Source organism: Ictalurus punctatus, chromosome 19 (genome assembly GCF_001660625.3).
Source record: "Ictalurus punctatus breed USDA103 chromosome 19, Coco_2.0, whole genome shotgun sequence".
NCBI classification, from domain to species: domain Eukaryota; kingdom Metazoa; phylum Chordata; class Actinopteri; order Siluriformes; family Ictaluridae; genus Ictalurus; species Ictalurus punctatus.
In genome coordinates, this window is record NC_030434.2 from 3,789,701 (window position 1) to 3,809,859 (window position 20,159).

General features: G+C 39.6%; 1 protein-coding gene across 5 annotated transcripts in view; it reads left to right on the forward strand.

Moving 5' to 3' along the window:
• The window catches only part of slco1c1 (solute carrier organic anion transporter family, member 1C1), a 54,286-nt gene that overhangs the window by 16,040 nt on the left and 18,087 nt on the right, over positions 1-20,159 (forward strand). For 4 of the 5 annotated variants that reach the window (XR_008398360.1, XR_008398359.1, XM_047162233.2 and 1 more), the window contains exons 3-8: positions 559-691; positions 5,708-5,829; positions 5,954-6,100; positions 7,877-7,975; positions 10,202-10,447; positions 10,548-10,712. Coding sequence is in view for 2 of the 5 variants with exons in the window: in XM_047162233.2 (XP_047018189.1) it covers positions 559-691; positions 5,708-5,829; positions 5,954-6,100; positions 7,877-7,975; positions 10,202-10,447; positions 10,548-10,712 (912 nt within the window). In the remaining 3 variants the exon portion in view is untranslated. The remainder of the gene's footprint in view (positions 1-558; positions 692-5,707; positions 5,830-5,953; positions 6,101-7,876; positions 7,976-10,201; positions 10,448-10,547; positions 10,713-20,159) is intronic. The other variant, XR_008398361.1, reaches the window with a different exon arrangement.

Genomic DNA, 20,159 nt, shown 5'->3' on the forward strand with positions numbered 1-20,159 from the left:
TATTATTTTTTATAAACCTGTGTTGTGTTTGCAATTGATTGAGATCCATGAGAGCAGAGTATTTTAGTGATTTTTTTTTTAACAAAAGATCAAAATGTTAAACAATAAGACAATTTTTCACAGCCTTCTTTGCTCATATTTACCAAGGGTGCCAATATTAGTGGAGGGCACTGTACCTACTCTATACTGTATACTAATATACCTATAACTTGTCATTTCTGTATAATACTTACAGCTTATGCTTCAAGCCATGAGGCATTTTTTAAAGCTTAAAGGCATGCACTTGCGTTTAAAGACAGTCTTATCGCTGCACATTGATGTACAGCAATAAGCTGTACTGCATCTTATTGATGTAATTTGTGGACTTTCATCGCTGACTCAAGTTGGCCATTCAGCATATGGCTCTTAAATGTATAAATGTATGTTAGAAACACATGGGTCTAACTCATTTATGTCTTTTTTTTTTAATGAACAGGGTATCTTCAATAAATGCCCTGATGAACATGCACTGGATAAACAAGCATTTTCCCTTCACCTGATTCTTGCTTTCACTGATAGGTAACTTGCTGGTTATTGCCTTTGTCAGTTACTTTGGTGCCAAGCTTCATCGACCAAAAATCATTGCCACTGGCTGTCTTCTGATGTCACTGGGGACATTCCTAATTGCACTCCCTCACTTTATTATTGGACGGTAAGCTGGAGGGCTACCTTTGTACATTTGTGAGTCCCAATGCATGTATTGACACATTTAAGTACATTTGTTAATTTTATTATTATTATTATTATTTATTGTCTTTGACACACTGTCAAGCATGGATATCATGAATTACCAGGTAGTTATTAGTACCTCTGCACTGAGTACTTCTGATAGTGTATAGCTTGGAGTAGCTTTCCTTCCGGTGAGACCACCAGTCATCAGTGGCAAGTATATGACCACGCCTGACCTCGAATTTCCCTTTATTCGCATATTGAATTCTGTCACAACGGAATGGACCATCCAACCCGCCACCATGGCTGTCAGGTTGGCTAATTTAGAGCCTATAATTGGTATCCTTGACCTGGCCAATTCCATCATTCCTCAGATGTTGTTGAGACTGCAGCTCACTTCATCCAAAGGTGTTCCTACCAAGTATTGATTATGGGGTGAATACTTATGCAACCAACAAATAAAAAAAAATTATTTAATGGACCTTTGTGTCACAATAAAAAAATGTACCTTCACTTAAGACACATTGTGTAAATTTTATGTACACTTTAAATATATTTCCACTTCTCAGTCAGACTGGTGGTCTGTATCTAGCCAAATTATTCCAACAACAATTAAATTTCAAAATAGTAAAAAAATTTCAAGCATGATAATTTGTTTGCATATTTGTTAGTATTTTTTTGGGTCATGGAAAATTGTGTGTAATGTTTATTTTAAACCATTATGTTCATTTTTATAAGGAGTACTGTACAGCACCACATTACCGTTTAAAAACACATGTTCAATGAAAACAAGAAAGCAAACTAGATTTGAAAGATCTTTTACATGGAATGTTAGCAGAGTGTAATGAACAGGACTCAGACAGAGTAAGGATCCATGTTTGAAGGACTAAAGGACTCAATCGAAACAGACAAATAAAAAAAACACAATCCAGAGAATATTCAAAAGGGCAGAGCTGAGTTAAAAAAAAAAAAAGACAGGAGTATACACCAAAAAAACTAATTAGAAGGGCAGGACAAGAAGAAAAAACATGGGAGGCAAAACAGAAGGCAGAACAGGTCAGACTGTCATGTCACAGCAAACTCATGACTCCATTTCCCAGAAAGCACTGTAAACTACAGACATGGCTGATGACTACAACTCCCAATGGAACACACAGACACATCACCTTCTCCTGAGAATAATCACACTAACAATCTCACCACACTACTTAACAGACTCTCACACACAGTGTCATTGTGAAGTATTATGCTCAGTTGATGTTATCGCTGTCATTTACCAAGCCATGATCCCGTGTTGTTGTTCTGGTTTTGACTTTGTTTATTCCCTCGACCTTTTTTCTCTGCCTTGCCTGTTCTACATTGTTTGCAAGATAGCTGACACTAGCCCGTTTATTTTTTTGTCTAACCCTTTGGATTTGTTGTTTGATTAAACTGCCATACCAAATGCTTGCTTCCGTCTCAGTGATGGTAAGCCTTTTGCAGAACTCTTATCGGACACTAAATGGGAATTGTACACCCTGATCAGACACTATATCTTTGGGGAAGCCATATAATCTAAAGCCATCCTTAAACAGAGTTTCTGCTGTTTCCATGGCTGTGGATAATTTGGGTAAACGGAGAAGGAACTAGGCTTTGGAAAAATGGTTCACAATGCTTTCAACAGTGGTGTGTCCTTTGGGAGTTGGGAAGATTGCTGATGAATTTGAGTGCTATATGTGACCAGGGGCAGAATGGAATGGAGAGTGGCTAACAGCCCAGCAGGTGACTGGTGTAAGGGTTTGGTTTGAAAGCACACTGTTCATCATTTAACATACTGTTTAATGTCTCTTTGCATAATGTAGCACCAAAATTTGACTACCTAAGATGCCTGCGCCTCTTGTTAAGGGGCCCAGTAGTTTAGGGAGGTGTGGACCCAATGGATCACCTCTTCTCACTTCATTGGAAGCACACAAGTTTTCTCCATTAGGCGTGTTAGCAATGTGGGGTCGTCATGTTGAACCTGGTGGATCTTAAGTTTAAAAACAGGACCCCAGTACAATGGATTCAGGGGCTTAGTGGATGTGAGGATTTTTATGGATGCGAGACAAGAAGTCAGCTTTGCCATTCTTTGAACCAGGCTGATAAGTGATTGAAAAATTAAAGCATGTAAAGTATAGGGCCTACCTGGCTTTACAGGGGTTGAGTCTGTTGGCTGTCTTCATCTACTCCAAATTTTTGTGATCCATCATGTAGTGGATCAAGTGGGTCCATCATGCAGTGAAAACTATGGCTCTTCTCACCTGTTCAATGGAAGACAGAACCAAAAGTAGTACCTGTACTTGATCAAGACAGCATTGAGGCACCTGTGATTTAGGTACAACCAGGGCTTCGGTGGGGGAGTTGTACCTGCCTCTAGGGGGAGGTCAGTGGCACAATCCAATGGTCAATGAGGGGGTAGCTTTGATGCTTGCTGAACCTGCAGCACACCTTGAACAGGTCTCTGTAAGGTCACTGTACTCAACCCGTCTGGACTTTACTTGGGTAGATAGACATGGGAGAGACAGGCAGTTGTTAAAAACAGAATTCACTCCGGGTGTTCAGAATTCACTCATGGCTCATGGTGAGTCCATGAAATCACTGGATCTTGGGAAGACAGTGGCAACTCTCCAGTGAGCATGCTTGGATATCCCCCAACCCACCCCACAAACACACTAACACACACACACTCACACACATCCACTCGTGATCCGTCTAGTGCTCTGTGCTCTGTTGCCTCTGCAGGGAACAAAGGGACGTTTTACAACTCAACCACTGTCTTGTCCATAATCTTCCCCACTGCTCCGGAATCAATGAGGGCTGGAAAAACAAGAGAGTTTGATGAGTTGCTTGAGGGAAAGTAACCTCTTGTCCACATGCCTGACTCGGGATGGTTTAAAAATTCTCAAAACTCCTGTTTGAAGTTGATGTAGGAAGGAATTTGTGTTGTTGTGTAGTCAAAAGTGGCAGTGGCCCAGGTGAGTGCTCTGCCAGTGTGTAGACTGAGCACTTGGAGGAGTTTGTCTGCATCTCTGGCAAAATGAGATGCAGCACTGAAGAAGAGGATAGCACACTACATTAAAAACCGGTTATATCTTTCTGGGTAGCCATCGTATTTGTCAGTTAAGATTAACGGAACATGTTGAAAACTTCTGGGTTCACAGTTGCTGTCGCGTTAAAGGGGAGTGTAGACTTTTTATATCCACTGTATATACTGTAAATATAGGTTATGTCATCTGTTTATTAAATCTTACATAATTAACTATTAAATCACATGAAATTTTAAAAATACAAAATATTTAGGTCATGAATATACACTTGTAAAAGTATTCAATTCCCCTGGAATTTATTTGATTTGTCCGAATAACAAATGATGTCACTATTTTTATTGCAAACTCATGTTCTCTTACAGTGAATTCAAAATGAATTATTGGTCAGCAAGTATTTTAAAAAACAATAAAAAAAAAAAAAAAAAAAAAAAAACAGTTCGCATTTTATGAACCAAAACCACCTCAGAGGAACCGTCATTGAAGAGACTGTCAATCAAATGAACACAGGCGCATTCTAAGGAAGTCAAAGTAATAGAATTTCATAAATTAGGAATAGGGTGTAAAATTGTATCTCGAGGTTGTACGTCCCAGTAAACACTCTTGGATCAACAGAGAGGAAGTAGAAGCTGCATAACATCGACCCAAGCACTACCTAGAGGCTGTCCCTTAAAACTCAACTCACAAACAAGACAGAGGCTGGTGAGAGAAGCATAGTTGTATGGGAGGGTGGCTAGAATGAAAACATTGCTCCAAAAGAACCGCAGGAAAGCACAGGAGTGACCCAGTTTTGTCAAAGTTCTGTTTTTGGGCAAGTTTTAAAGCACTATGTGTGGTATAAACCAAACGCAGGCCATACCTCAGTTAGCACCATCCTTACAATAAAATATTGTGGTGGCCACATCAATCTCTGGGGATACTGTTTGAAAATTGCAGCCAACAAACAGCTTTCAACCAACCCGATAAAACAAGAGCAAATATGCTAGGAAGAATGGGTGAAAATCACTCGCAAGCGGCGTGTAGAGCTGGTAGGAACTTACTCCAACTCAACTTACCCCAACACACTTACAGCTGTTACTGTAGCAAAATTCAATTCAATTCAGCTGTATTTGTACAGCGCTTTTAACAATGGACATTGTCCCCAAAGCAGCTTTACAGAAATATATAAACACAGGATACAGATTTTAAATGAATGAATTTATCCGTAATGAGCAATTCAGAGGTGACGGTGGCGAGGAAAAACTTCCTGAGACATAAAATGTGGTTCTATCATGTACAAGTCTGAAGGGGTTGAATATTTATAACAGCCACATTGTTCAGTTTGCAATTCTTTTAAATATCTGCTGACATATAATGAATTTTGACTTAAAGAGCTTTGACTTTTAAATTTACTTTAAGAGCATACTGGTTTGCAGTAAAAAATAAATAAATAAATAAATAAAAATACTGGCTGGTATCTGTGACATTTGTAATCCACAACAAATCTGATGTAATTTAATACTTTTGCAGAGAATTGTGCACAGCATCTGCTTTTCAAAGGTAGGAGAATAGCTGCACAAAAAAGCACTTTATCTTATGAAATTACTTTTAATGCAATATAGCTAGTCATAAAATTGGCCAGAACAATGCTCCAAAATAGCTGTGGATTTTGAACACATTTCATAAACAACCTTCATTTACCTTTATTCATAAAGTGAAACACTTTTCTTACTTGACATGGAGCAAATTCACCATTTTGGACGCTGAAATAAATTTATAGTGTGAAATTTATATCTTAAAAACCTCAGAGGAGGCCCTATGTTTAGGCCTAAATGGTTGAATGTGTAACAAGCATATGTGAAATGCATCAAGCATTAGATCTTGTGAATAATGTGCATTCTGCTGTCTCTAATTTCTTTTGCCTGCTTACCTAAACTGAACTGATTGCTTGTATTCAGATATAAGTTTGAAACATCAGTTAGATCTTCAGTGAACTCAACTTATAACGTCACGCCATGTCCAGCCAGTCCACCTAGAATGCTGTCTGTGGGTAACCACCCCTCTACAGTGTTAAACACAGGTACAGTTCACTCAGTTTATGAACATCAGAGTTGAAAGTGTGTACAGTATACAGACATATAAATATCTAATTCATTGGTTTTATGGGAGGTATTACTTTTTGTATTTGTACTTTTTTTCATCAGGTTGTGAGAATGAGTCCAGGTTATCCATGTGGATCTATGTATTACTGGGGAACATCTTGCGTGGAATTGGTGAAACTCCAGTACAGCCTTTGGGAATTTCATACATAGATGATCATGCTCTGGAGGACAATGCTGCTTTCTACATTGGTAAGAAATGTTTACCTTTCTGCTATTGGTTTATTGTGATACATAGGCATCATTTATCTGAACAAAGTTTGCTGGATCAAAAAAGACATTTCTATTTTTCATATGCCAATCAAAGCACATGTGTATCAGCAGATAATCTGTGTTTACAGCAAAACTGTATTGTTATATTATGATTTTTAAAAATCTGTAACTAAAAATGTATGTCTTGTAAAAATAATTTTAGGGTACTTTCTCATCTATGTCAGGCATCAGATACAAACGCAGATGCAGGTACACAAAAGCTTTATTTTTATCTAAAGTACAGATTTTTTAAAAACACAAGTTTTCTATTTAATGACTTAAAGGAAGCTAATAAAGGAAGTTCCTTGTCAGGAACAGCACCCTCCTACCTCAGCTCTCTCCTGAAGGCCTACGTTCCCTCTCGCAATCTGCGATCGATTAGCGACCGACGTTTAGCAGTTCCAACTCAGCGTGGCGCAAAGTCCCTTTCCAGAACCTTCACACTAACTGTTCCTCAGTGGTGGAATGAACTTCCAACCTCAATCCGGACCACAGAATCTCTCTCCATCTTCAAATAACAGCTAAAGACCCACCTCTTCCGTCAACACCTAACCAACTCATAATAATAATAATAATAATAATAATAATTTAAAAAATGCACTTACACCTCCACTCTGCGCTTTGCTTTTTCTGGAATTCAGTTAATAGATCTTGTATGGTAGCACTTCTTGTATTGTTCTCTGCTTGATATATCGCTTTGCTTGTATTTTTCTCATTTGTAAGACGCTTTGGATAAAAGCATCTGCTAAGTGAATAAATGTAAATGTAAATGTAATAAGCATCCAATGACTAATGTCCTTTACACATTCCTCAACTTTATTAAGCTGCAGTCTGTCCTCTGGCTTCGCTGAAACATACAGCTGTATATGATAAAGGCTAGAAGGGGACATAGGTCGAATCCCTAGCAAATTGGTACAGCCATACTTGAACGACTCGGCAGATATGCACAGTTTGGGTACGCCATAATGAGCATTCCAGCTCTTGCGGCCATGACTGGGCTGTTCACCCCAGCTGCAGCAGTAACCCATAAAGGCATGTCTAGAATTAAGAAAATCTCTGAAGTTGGTCCAACATGCAGTATACTCACGTCATTTTCAGTGACATGAGTTCCAGTTCTCCAGAAGCATGTTTTTTTTTTTCTTAGAACAGGAAAAAGACATACTATAAGAATTCAGGACATCTGTGTTTGTGACGCAGTCCCTTACGGGGATCTTGGCCAACTCAAGGTCAAGTCCAAATAAAACTGAAATCAAGTGAAGAGGGAGACAGAAAACAATCGAATCCTTTTTGAGGCAAAGCCTTTACTTCAACTAGCTGGCTTCATTTGTACATTACCCCAACAATTGTGTGGCTGTGTTTTCTAGAAGAAGGAAATACGTCTCGTCAAAGTATGTGCATGCAAAAGGAAAATGTTTTACAAACTCTGGGTTAAAACCAAGACCATATTTAGCCAGACCAATGCCTAAAACCAAGACAAGTCCAAGTATAAATGCCAGTAAGTCTGAGTTAAGGCCAAGTCAATTCAGAAAACAACTCTTAGATTTAGTCCTACAGCCCTATATAACTGAATGAGATAATAAAGCAGATAGATTGTACTATTAGTTAGTCATATATACTGTTTAATCATACCTTTGACAACTTCACTGTACTTTGTCATTCCAGTTAATGTTTTGTTTTGTTTTTTGGTTCACAATCTATGCTTGCTATGTGTTTCAGGGTTTGTTCAGACGATATCGGTCATTGGCCCAGTGTTTGGCTACCTGCTTGGATCTCTTTGTGCAAAGTTATATGTGGACATTGGATTTGTCAACATAGGTGAGTGGAAGTGTTTTCACCTTGATGATACAAACAGTTAGATCACATTTCTGATAATCACTACAAATATTGAGGATTGTTTGTAAGTTTCAGAGTATTTCAGAGAGCCGTACACCACTAACCCCAATGCTTACTAGTTATTTAATAAACCTTCCTATTTATCTCTGTGTTTTGCCTATTTATAAATTACATGCATTAATATTCTTCTCAGTCGAAATATTAGCATTAAACTTCATCTCTGGCTGAGCTCGTCTGTGATGTGACATACACAATGTATGAGTGTCTCAGCTCAGGATCAGATGCTGCCTTTATTCACACTATTTTCCTTATCTTCCTCATATTCAGAGGAGGGTTATGCATCTGGGAGACCTATTCAGATTATTACAATTATCTATATGTATTTCATAGCTTCAAGGTTGCCAGATAATTCTCGAGTAGAGGTGTTTTTTAAGGGCATCCAGACAATCGTTAAATGTAATACAATATAAAAGTGAGAGACAATTTAAAAATAAAAAACTACTACAATTATATATTTACAAATAAAAGTTTAAAAAAAAAAAAAACTCCACCCACTTACATCAGTATTATTTTCACATTTGATTAAAAGCTAGCTTTGATTCTGTCTATTGTAGAAGGTCATGTACAGCATATTTAATCAGTTAGCTGGTGCAGGGGGATGCCCACCTTGAAGGCCTGTGCATCTTCTTGGATGATTGCAACAAAAAGTTGGAAGCTAAAGTTTGGGATGTACAGGGGCATAGCAGAAGACAGAATTTACATGTAATGGGCCTACTGGAATCCATTGAAGTAGCTTGATCATCTGAGATTTCCTCCACATTGTACACACAGAACCTTTGAGAGCTAGCTTGTGTTGGCTATCTGGCTGGCTCATGATCACAATTCAGCTGAATCTGAGCATAGCAAAGTTTTAATCTGACTTTACTGATTGAGGTTACTTTAAGGTTCTTTGTTGGCACTGTGTTAAAATTATTTGTTGACATTACGTCGTATTTTGTAAGTAAGCATTATGCTTATATTGGGTCTACAATAGAGGAGAAAACGCTTGACCTATAATTTTCTATAATTCCAGGGACACTGGCAGTTTAACTATTCTCATTGGCAGATTTATTTCTGAATGCATACCCTTTTCTTGAGTCCTAACAGATACATATGTCAGACTGTATGGGTGGTCCTCAGGTATATGAGGATAAATTCTAAATTTAGAGACTTATGCAGCAAATTATATACAACTGATTTTATTTTTACTACTGGTCCTGTCTCCAGATCTCGATTCCTTCAGAATTAAAAAGGGCAACTCTCCACTCACCTAGCCTATGGTTTTGAATTCCACTTTATATCAGAATAGTCTTGAGATAAATATGAGGCCAACTGCAGCCAGCAGCTTAAGCTGGGCCGAAACTGGGTCAAGCAACAGGACATCTGAATGGCTAAAGAAGAAAAAAAAATCAAGGTGTTGGAATGACCAAGTCAAACGCCAGACCTCTGAAATGCTGTGGTAGGATCTTAAGGGAGCTGAGCATAAACAAATGCCCTCAAACTGAAGGTGGTTCAACATTTTACTGAATTATAGGGTGCACGTGTTTTTCCCTCACCTACTTTCTGATTGTTGGTTCACTGTTGTAAAAAACAAAACAATACATATTGAAATCTGTTGTGTTTTTTGTTGTCACCTGAACTTATTTGTTTGTTTATAGAAGTTGGTGAGGACCACACAATTGTTATTTAGGCCTTGATAACTAAAAACGTAGAACTGAAGGAGGGTGTGTTTTCTTTTTCCCATGACTATATATATCTCTTCCTGCACTTCGGGGAGCTGCTCTCCCTTTGATTCATCAGAAGCCAACCCAATAATCCTGTTGTGAATTACTTGCAAAGGGAGTGAATCTGCCCTTTTAAGCCCCATAGCCGACAATACAGTTTTACACCTGTAGTGCAGGATGTCAATTTCCAGTGCTGGCACAAGAAAAGGTTCATTAATAGTCCTAGTTGTAAAACCTTATAATTAATTCACCTTAAACCTAATAATTAATTCATTTACTTTCTCTTGTTATGAATACTTGAAGTTTTTCTTTCAAAATAGTATGTTTTCCATAAACACTTACCAAAATGTGCTTTCTCTGTATTTGCCTATAAGCGTGAGTGCATAACTGTGTACATTTATAACTGTATTATTAACTATTAATAACTGTGTTATCTTTTTTATAGAGAGTATTACAATCACACCAGGAGATGCACGCTGGGTGGGCGCATGGTGGCTGGGCTACCTCATAGCAGGGCTCATCACACTGTTGTCAGCTGTGCCTTTGTGGTTCATGCCCAAGACTCTCCCTGTATTAGAGGGTCAATTGTCCAAGTGCTCCCCAGAGCAGACCAACTTTATAAGAGACTCACATGTTGTGCACCACAAATGCCAGGCAGATGAGGCCACCAGCTTTGTAGAGCTGGCCAAAGGTAGTCATCCATCAAGCCGTCCCTTTTTTCTGACTACAAATGCATACGTTGGTTTCATTCCAAAAATTCTGAGACTAAAAGAATACACTGTGTTTTGCAGATTTTATGCCAACACTGAGATCACTCCTGGGGAATCCTGTCTACATTTTGTACCTCTGTGTAACAATCATCCAGTTTAATTCTTTGATAGGCATGGTCACATATAAGCCAAAATATATAGAGCAACATTACGGGCAGTCAGCATCCAAAGCCAACTTTTTGATGGGTAAGTCTATTTTGGAAACCAATATATTAATGAACTGGTTAGGTTGTTACAGCTAAATAATCACCTCATAAAAATGTAAGGTACACATGGGGAACACCTTCTCTAGGGATGTAGCTGATGGAATTGCAGTAATCGTTTAACCCAATGGTTCAACCCGTGGTTGGGTCCTTGAACAAAACCCTTAACCTTCAGCTCAGTTGTATCCTACATCAGTTGTAACTTGCTTTTTTAAAAGCATCAGCGAAATAAGCAGATGTTTTGGATAATGGGCCTTCTTGTCCGATCTCAGTGTCTGACCTCACTAATGCACTTGTGGCTAAATGGGAAAATCCCCACAGCCACACTCAAACAATCTAGTGGAAAGCCTTCCCAGAAGAGTGGAGCTTATTATAACAGCAAAGGAGGACTAAATCTATGATTGGGTGTTCTAAAAACACATGGGTGTGATTGGGCGGGTGTCCACATACTTTTGGCCATATAGTGTATAAGAGAAGCTGGTGAACAGTATTAAAAACCAAAGACTACCAATTTGGGACTATCAATTCAGATTAACCTATTAAACTATTATAAACTGTGAATATTATTCCTTTATTCATCATAATATTAATGCTGAGCAAGAAGAAGTAAGTGTTACAGTAAGTGTGAAGAAGTAAGTGTTACATTCATTATTTCACATGCAATAATTTCAATGTGTTAAAAGAATAAGAATTTCTAAAACTCCAAGTCCCTGAGGGCTGGTCTGAGAACAACTTTTCTGAAAGAAATCATTTTGATACTTTAGAAAAATCTTTGATCAGTTGGAGCTCTCTGAGCTGGTGTTCTACCACACGAATTTGCTCAAGGGAAAGGCAAGTTCACTGCAAAGGAAAGGATGGAGAACATGAAAGTCACATTTGGCAGTTACTTTCATTTTGCCCCCAAGTTTATCTAGATGAACTTTAACTCGGGACTGTGGTCTCTTTGATTGTTAAAAAATGGAGGAGCCAATAATTATTTAGTTGATGTCACACTGGCCTTGATATTACTGTTGCTTGGTGCACATCCAGGAGGGGGAAAAAATAACAAATAAGTAGCAAAGTAAATTATGTCTACATTCTTTCCAATACCAGGGTTCATACAAGGTGCATGAAGTGCTAGAAGTACTTGAATTTGGCTTTTTGAAATTACTGCAAAACCTTGAAAATAGCCATTTTGTATCTAGCGGTGCTTAAAAAGTGCTTGGATTATAAAAAAAATAGCAAATAAATACAAAATCGCTGAATAACTTTAAAGTGTTCATTTTCGATAGAACACGAATACAATCCTTTCACTTAAAATATGACTCCCCACTGCTGCCCCTCCCATTCCCCCTCCTCCCACTATTCACTCACTCATTTTGACAGAGACTGCTGGTCCACTTCTCAGACCCCTTTAGTGACTTTTTTTCTTATTCCAAAAAGCACCTAGTGACAAATCTAGTGACTTTTGGGCAAACCTTAGCTACTTTCCATAGAACAAAGTCGCCAGTACTACCCCGTGAGCCGGAGGTCCTTCTTTCCTGACGCAGACACACCTCTCTCTGCAGCTACTCTGCTCAGTGAGGGGCAGAGAGGAGTAGCACTTTCAGTGTGAGAGATAAAATAAGAGAGACATTCTGTCGCTTCTACCTTTCCTCACTGAGTGATCGTTTTACATGTAAATATAGCCAAAATCACAGCTCAGCCGTTGTCTTTAATTTATGTGTATGGTGTATTTGCCTGACGATGTCACGGTTATAAAATCAGGATTTTAGCAGTGCAGAGCAGCAGCTTGGCAGTGAATGCTGGTTAACATTTAGTCTCATAATCGGCAGCTTTTCAGTCACTATTTCATATTAGTTCCGTTGTCTGACAACAGGAACAGTAAAATATGTAAATGAGAACAGCTTTACTGGGAATTCAGGTGTATTAAAATACAGTATGTGAGCACAGAGAGTAGGAGAGGAGTAAACAGATGTACACAGCTGACACTGCAAATATGACACAATGACGTAATGAATATGCTAATTAGCGCATGACATCTAGTGACATTTAGCGACTTTCCATTGAAAGTTGTTGGCGACAGTGCGTCTTATCACTCTCCTGGAGTACAGGGTGTCCCAAAATTCTCCATACATAAAGGGAATTAAAAATTTTTGGCAAAATGCACTTTTATTAGCAAAACATCCTCTACATTTCTTTGTAAACATACATTGAGTCGTTTCTCCCAACTTTGGCTCCCAATTTGGTACCAGTGTCGTGTGTGATGTGCTTGCTGTGTTTCCTGTTAAAGCCCATCGCAACCTTGTGACAGCTTCCTAATTCAGCTGTGAAAATGAAGTAGGAAAAATTTTGCTGAAAGACATTTTGCTAAAAAATGTTAATTTCCCCTGTGTATGGAGATACACTGAATATTGACATTATGGTGAAAATGAAGCAGTGGCTGGGAAATGCAAATTTTATCCAGCATGGCTGCAAAAGGCGCCATATAAAAATTTATTGTGTATTATTATTATTATTAGTAGTAGTAGTAGTAGTAGTAGTATTTGGAATTTAAAAAGAAGAAATAAAGAATATGTTTGAATGACTTCACTTGTTTAGTCCTTGAAAACAAAAAACAAATAGTGCTTGAAAAGTCCTTGAAAGTCCTGGAATTTCATTAAGAAGCATCTGTACAAACCATGATAAACATAAATAAAATAGTAAAACAGACCTATGTTACTCTAAAATATACATGACTAGAAAGATATTTTGGTAGCTTTAAAACAGTTTTGTGGGGAGTATGCCCACAAAAGAGGCTTAGCCCCACCATTCATAAATCCCTAGTGACATTCCTGGTCTGGGCTACAGGTAGGGTGGCAAGACGGAAGCCATCCAAGCCCAGCTAAAGTTTGCAAAAAAAATGTAAAAAATACATCCAATCTCTCAAAACTAGCAAGGAATAATGTTCTATGATCTGTTGAGATCAAAGTCAAACCTTTTGGCCATAATACCAAAAGATATGTTTGGCATGAAAATACACAGCACACAGCACCAAAAGAACACCGTCCACATGGTGATTCATGGATTCTGATCGTTTTCTACTTTAATTTACAGGTTGCAATTTCGCAATAAAGTTAGAAAAGTTTTTGACATGATTTATCTTAGTTTCTTTTATTTTAAATCACAGAAACCTGCCATTTTAACAGGGGTGCGTAGACTTTTTATATATCAACTGTATTCTCAAATATACTGTCTTTTTCTCTGCCAGGATCATATGTCTCCATGATCTCAACATGTTCTTCACTGTCTCAGTTAGGCTGATCAGTATCACCTGCTTTTAGCAATTGCCTGTTCAACCGAATGATTGTACAGTGACTTGTACACTAGATCTCAGAATCAGTTGCCTTGAGTTCCACATGGAAGGGTAAAGTTGAAGTTTGGAATTGAGTAAAGTAGTATCTGACTGAGTAAGAGGAAATTTGAATTCCAAACTTAAATAAAGTGTATGTACACAGTCATATGACTGACTGTATATACACAGTCATATGACTGTGTGACAGGAATTTTTCATTCTGTAACTGAATAATGTGTCTGGATTTTCTGTGCATGTGAGGAGAAAATTCCACCTATTAAACCAAACAGAGAGGTTCCCTCAGACAAACCCCCATTATGAGTGGCATTCGCATTATTTAATTAAGACTGTCTTAATTAAATAGAAAGGCATGGCCTGTTCAAAATGATCCAAGACACTCGAGCCCCGGCTGGAATGTATATCCAGGCTGTAAAATCGAAGACCACCCTGCCACAGCACACACATCCTGTAAGGATACCCCTTTGGACAAAGCATTCGAGGAGGTGACCCCCCCAGTGGAATGAGCCCTTATGCCCAGAGGCATAATGAGACTGCATGCCTCATAAGTGATAGAGATTGCTTCCACAATCCAATTAGAGATGCGCTGCTTCAATACAGCATCACCTCTACTGTCGCCATCAATGCCGACCAGCAGCTACTCTGACTTACTCCACTGGCCGGAGCGGTGGACGTAAGTACAGAGAGCCCTTACTGGACACAGTAGGTGCAATTTCTCTTGTTACGGTGTGAGGAACAGAGGAGGGCAGAAAGCCTGTAACACTACTGGCTGGGCAGCAGATGTAGGCACTTTAGGAATATAATCCGGCCTAGGATACAGGAAGGCCTTGGCAATCCAGGGATAAAGTCAAGGCAGGATGGGGCAACAGAGAGCTTGTAGATCTCCTACTCACTTGAGAGATGTCAGGGCCAGCAGAAAGGTCCCAGGAAAGTATGCGTGCTCTGTAGATGGGCCTCAGCCATCTGACACCATGCATAAACCTCGAAGTTAGAGGATGTTGCCCCACAGAGGCCCCATCAATAGGGCGTGGCTGGCTGAAATGGCGGTCACGTAGACCCTGATTGTAGAAGGAGCCAACCCTGCTGAGAAACGTCCTTGTAAGAACTTCAGGACTCTATTACGCAGTTCGCTGGGTCTATCTGACATTCCTCACAACACGACACAAAAAGTTGCCACTTGAGTGGGTACAATTTCCTCATGGATGGCGTTCTAGCATTCAACATGGTCTCTACAACCTCAGTTGTGAGGTCAGAATCTATTGGCTGGTGCCCCTCAGGGGCCAGACCCACAATTTCCATAGTTCCAGCCGAGAGTGATAAATCAGCCCTCTGGCTTGAGACAGTAGATCCGTGAGGATGGGAATCTCGGAAGGAGTGTCGTCTATCAGGGATATTGTCTCTGTGAACCATATTCAAGCTGGCCAATAAGGTGCTACTAGCAGCATACATCGACAGTCTTGGCGAACTCTCGCTAGAACTTGTGGGAGTAGAGTGATCAGGGGAACGGCATATAGATGTGACCTCGGCCACATGTGCGCCATGGTGTCCAGCTCTAATTGTGCGGGAGGAGTGAGGGCGAACCACAGCAGGCAGTGTGTTGTCTCCTCGGAGGCGAACCTCCAAACCTCGGCCATATGGACTCCACCACTTGTGGATGCACCCACCAACCCCTGCCTCAGCAGGATGTCTGCCCCCACATTCCAGTTGCACAGAATGTACATTGCACTCACTGACGAAAACTTTTTTTTTCCAGAGAAGAATTAGTTGCGCCTGCCTGAACAGGAGGCGCGAACATAATCCTCCCTGGTGGTCGATATATGACACCACCGCTGTGTTGTCTGTCAACACATGGTGACCTCTCATTTGAGGAAGAGAGAATTTCAGTGCTAGAAATATGGCCCGCATTTCTAGGCAATTTATATGCCACTCCAGACGAGGGCCGCTCCAGAGACTGTGAGCTGGACAACCGTCTAAGACTGTGCCCCAGCCCATGAGGGAGGTGTCTGTCATTATCGTCTTGCGATAAGGAGACAACCCTAGAGTGTGACCCAAGGTTAAAACCTGGGGACACTTCCAAATTCTCAGAGCATGTAGGCATCGCCACGTCACTGATTACTCTCAGAGGTTTCCTCCTCGGACGGAACCCCTGACTTTTCACCCGCCACTGAAACGGTCTCCTGTGCAATAGGCCCACTGGTTTGACATTTGCTGCTGCTACCATAAGCCCAACAGTCTCTCATAGAGAATGGAGGGGATGCAGCTTTACCTTGCTCAATGTTGATAGGATTGACCCTACGCATTTTAGGGATAGAAACACCCTCATCGTAGTAGAATCCTTATAACTCCTAGAAAAGTTGTCCACTGAACTGAAGAAAGCATACTTTTCTGAGGTTCAACCTGAGCCCCAAGCTCTTCATGTGGGTGAGAACAACATCTCAATGTTGAACCACGAGTTCCCTGGATCGTGCTAGAATTAACCAGTCATCCAGGTAGTTTAGTACAAGGATGCCCTGGATTCACAATGGAGCCAGAATGGCATCCATTGTAGGTGAGCTCTGAACTGGTAACCCTTTTCTATAGTAGACAAAACCCATGGAGACACATTTGGCAGAAGTTTCCATGCTGCCAGATGGTCTTTTAGTGACGTTAACCACATTCTATTGGAGGGAAAGCATCAGATTTTCGTTGCCCTGTGACAGCTCGCTGACCAGAGAACTGAAAAATTGGGACAGCCTTGGCTAGGGGAGGCCCTACAGTATTCAATTCAATTCAATTCAATTTTATTTGTATAGCGCTTTTTACAATAGACATTGTCTCAAAGCAGCTTTACAGAAATATCAACACGGTATACAGATATTAAAGGTGTGAATTTATCCCAACTGAGCAAGCCACTGAGTGGCGACGGTGGCAAGGAAAAACTCCCTAAGATGTTTTAAGAGGAAGAAACCTTGAGAGGAACCCGACTCAGAAGGGAACCCATCCTCATCTGGGTAACAACAGATATTGTGAAAAAGTTCATTATGGATTTATATGAAGTCTGTATGGCGTTAAGAGCAGCCGTAGTCCCAGCAGTCTGGAATTAAAGAAGATTTGAGCTCCATCCAGAGGCAGAAAGGATCTGGATCTCTAGTATCTCCATAAATTCGTGTGGGGCTCGGCGAAAGGAGAGAGGGAGAAAGTAGAACAGAATCTAGTCAGGGTAGGCTTGAGTAAACAAATACGTTTTAAGCTTAGACTTAAACACTGAGACTGTGTCTGAGTCCCGAACACTAATAGGAAGACTGTTCCATAACTGTGGGGCCCTATAAGAGAAAGCTCTTCCCCCTGCTGTAGCCTTCACTATTCGAGGTACCGTCAGATAGCCTGCATCTTTTGATCTAAGTAGGCGTGGCGGATCATATAAAACCAAAAGATCGCTTAGATATTGTGGCGCGAGACCATTTAGTGCTTTATAGGTTAATGAGAGTATTTTATAATTAATGCGAGATTTTACTGGGAGCCAATGCAGTATTGATAATACCGGTGTGATATGGTCGTATCTTCTAGTTCTAGTTAGGACTCTAGCAGCTGCATTCTGGACTAATTGGAGCTTATTTATATTCCTACTGGAACATCCAGACAGTATGGCATTACAATAATCTAATCTAGAGGTGACGAATGCATGAACTAGTATTTCCGCATCATGTAGTGACAATATGTTTCTTATTTTAGAAATATTTCTGAGATGAAAGAAGGCTATCCTAGTAATATTATCTACATGAGCATCAAATGATAGGCTGGAGTCAATAATCACTCCAAGGTCTTTAACTGCTGCACATGATGAAACAGAAAGACCATCCAGAGTAACCATGTGATCAGAAAGAATACTTCTAGCTACACGTGGGCCTAATAAAAGTATTTCTGTTTTATCAGAATTAAGCAGAAGGAAGTTAATTAACATCCAATGTCTAATGTCCTTTACACAATCCTCAACTTTACTAAGCTTATGTCTGTCCTCTGGCTTCGCTGAAACATACAACTGTGTATCATCAGCATAACAGTGGAAGATAATTCCATGTTTACGAATAATTTGACCTAGGGGTAGCATATATAAAGTAAAGAGCAGTGGGCCTAAAACAGAACCCTGTGGAACTCCAAAAGTAACCTCAGTACGCATGGAGAATTCACCATTTACATCTACGAACTGATAACGATCGGTGAGATAAGACCTGAGCCAGGAGAGGACTGTTCCCTTAATACCAACAACATTGTCTAATCTATCAAGGAGAATAGTGTGATCTATAGTATCAAAAGCTGCACTAAGGTCGAGTAACACAAGCAGCGAGACACAACCCTGATCAGAGGTCAGTAGAAGGTCATTTACTACTTTAACTAACGCTGTCTCTGTGCTATGATGAGATCTAAATCCTGACTGATACATTTCATGAATGTTATTCCTATCTAAGTACGAGCATAACTGCTTTGCTACAACCTTTTCTAAAATCTTAGAGACGAAGGGGAGATTTGATATTGGTCTATAGCTGGACAATTGAGACGGGTCAAGATCAGGTTTTTTAATCAAGGGTTTAATAACTGCTAATTTAAGTGATTTAGGTACATAGCCACTGCTTAGGGAAGAATTGATTATATTTAGAAGTGGCTCAATTACTACTGGACCAATCTGTTTAAACAAACATGTAGGTACGGGATCTAGTATGCAAGTTGATGAATTGGCTGAAGAGATTAATGTAGCTAGTTCGGTCTCTCTAAGCGGAGCAAAACACTCTAAACATTGATCTGATATTGCTACATTGTCATGTAATGGGTTTATTACAGTACTGTCCAGTTTTAATTTAATGGCCTGTATTTCACGTCTAATATTTTCAACCTTGTCATTGAAAAATTTCATGAAATCTTCACTGCTATGTAATGATTGAGTGTTTCTCTCTGTAGTGGTTTTATTCCTAGTTAATTTTGCTACTGTGTTGAAAAGGAATCTAGAATTGTTTTTGTTGTCTCCTATTAAGGTGGAGAAATAGATTTTTCTAGCATCGCCAAGAGATTTCCTATATTTCAGTAGGCTCTCCTTTCATGCTGTTTGAAATATCACCAGTTTGGTTTGACGCCATTTACGTTCTAATTGTCGAGTTGTCTGTTTTAAGGTTCGCGTTTGATCGTTATACCAGGGTGCTAATTTTTTCTCTCTAATTATTTTCCTTTTGAGTGGAGCCACTCTATCTAGCGTGTAGCGGAGTGTTGACTCCAAGCTTTCAGTCGCCTGATCGAGTTCTGTGTGATCTGACGGTGATCCAAATCTAATTGATGTTTCTGCGAGGTTATTTATGAAGCTCTGTGCAGTAGCTGATGTGTAGGTACGTTTTACGCGGTAGCGAGACGAGGTGGAAATATTATGATCAATACGTATTATGAACGAGATAAGATAATGGTCTGAGACAACTTCAGACTGCGGAAAAATGATAATATTTTCTATACTTAGTCCGTATGTTAGTATGAGGTCAAGAGTGTGACCACCATTATGAGTAGGCCCGATTACGTTCTGATTAATCCCTACTGAATCTAAGATGGACACAACCGCTATTCTTAGAGGGTCTTCCAGGTTATCAAAATGAATATTAAAGTCTCCGACGATTAATGCTTTGTCTACAGACACAACCAGGTTTGAGACAAAGTCTGCAAATTCACTAAGAAATTCAGTATATGGCCCTGGGGGTCTGTAAATAATAATTAGAGGAATTGACTTATTTTTTGTGGCTACATAACTTATACTGGTATAAAGAATTTCAAAAGAATTAAATTTATGCTTAGGTTTTTGTGTGACGAGTAGATTTTTACTATGGATGAGTCCAACACCTCCTCCTCTACCAGTTGAACGAGGCTGATGTACATAACTGTATCCAGGAGGACTGGCTTCATTTAATGCTATGTACTCGTTTGGTTTAATCCAAGTTTCCGTTAAACACATTAAATTACATTCCTGATCAGTAATGATGTCGTTAACAATAAGAGCCTTAGACGCAAGAGATCTAATGTTTAATAGTCCTAGCCTCAGATCAAAAGTGCTGGCTGTGCATTCAATATGATTTAATTTTATGTTAATTA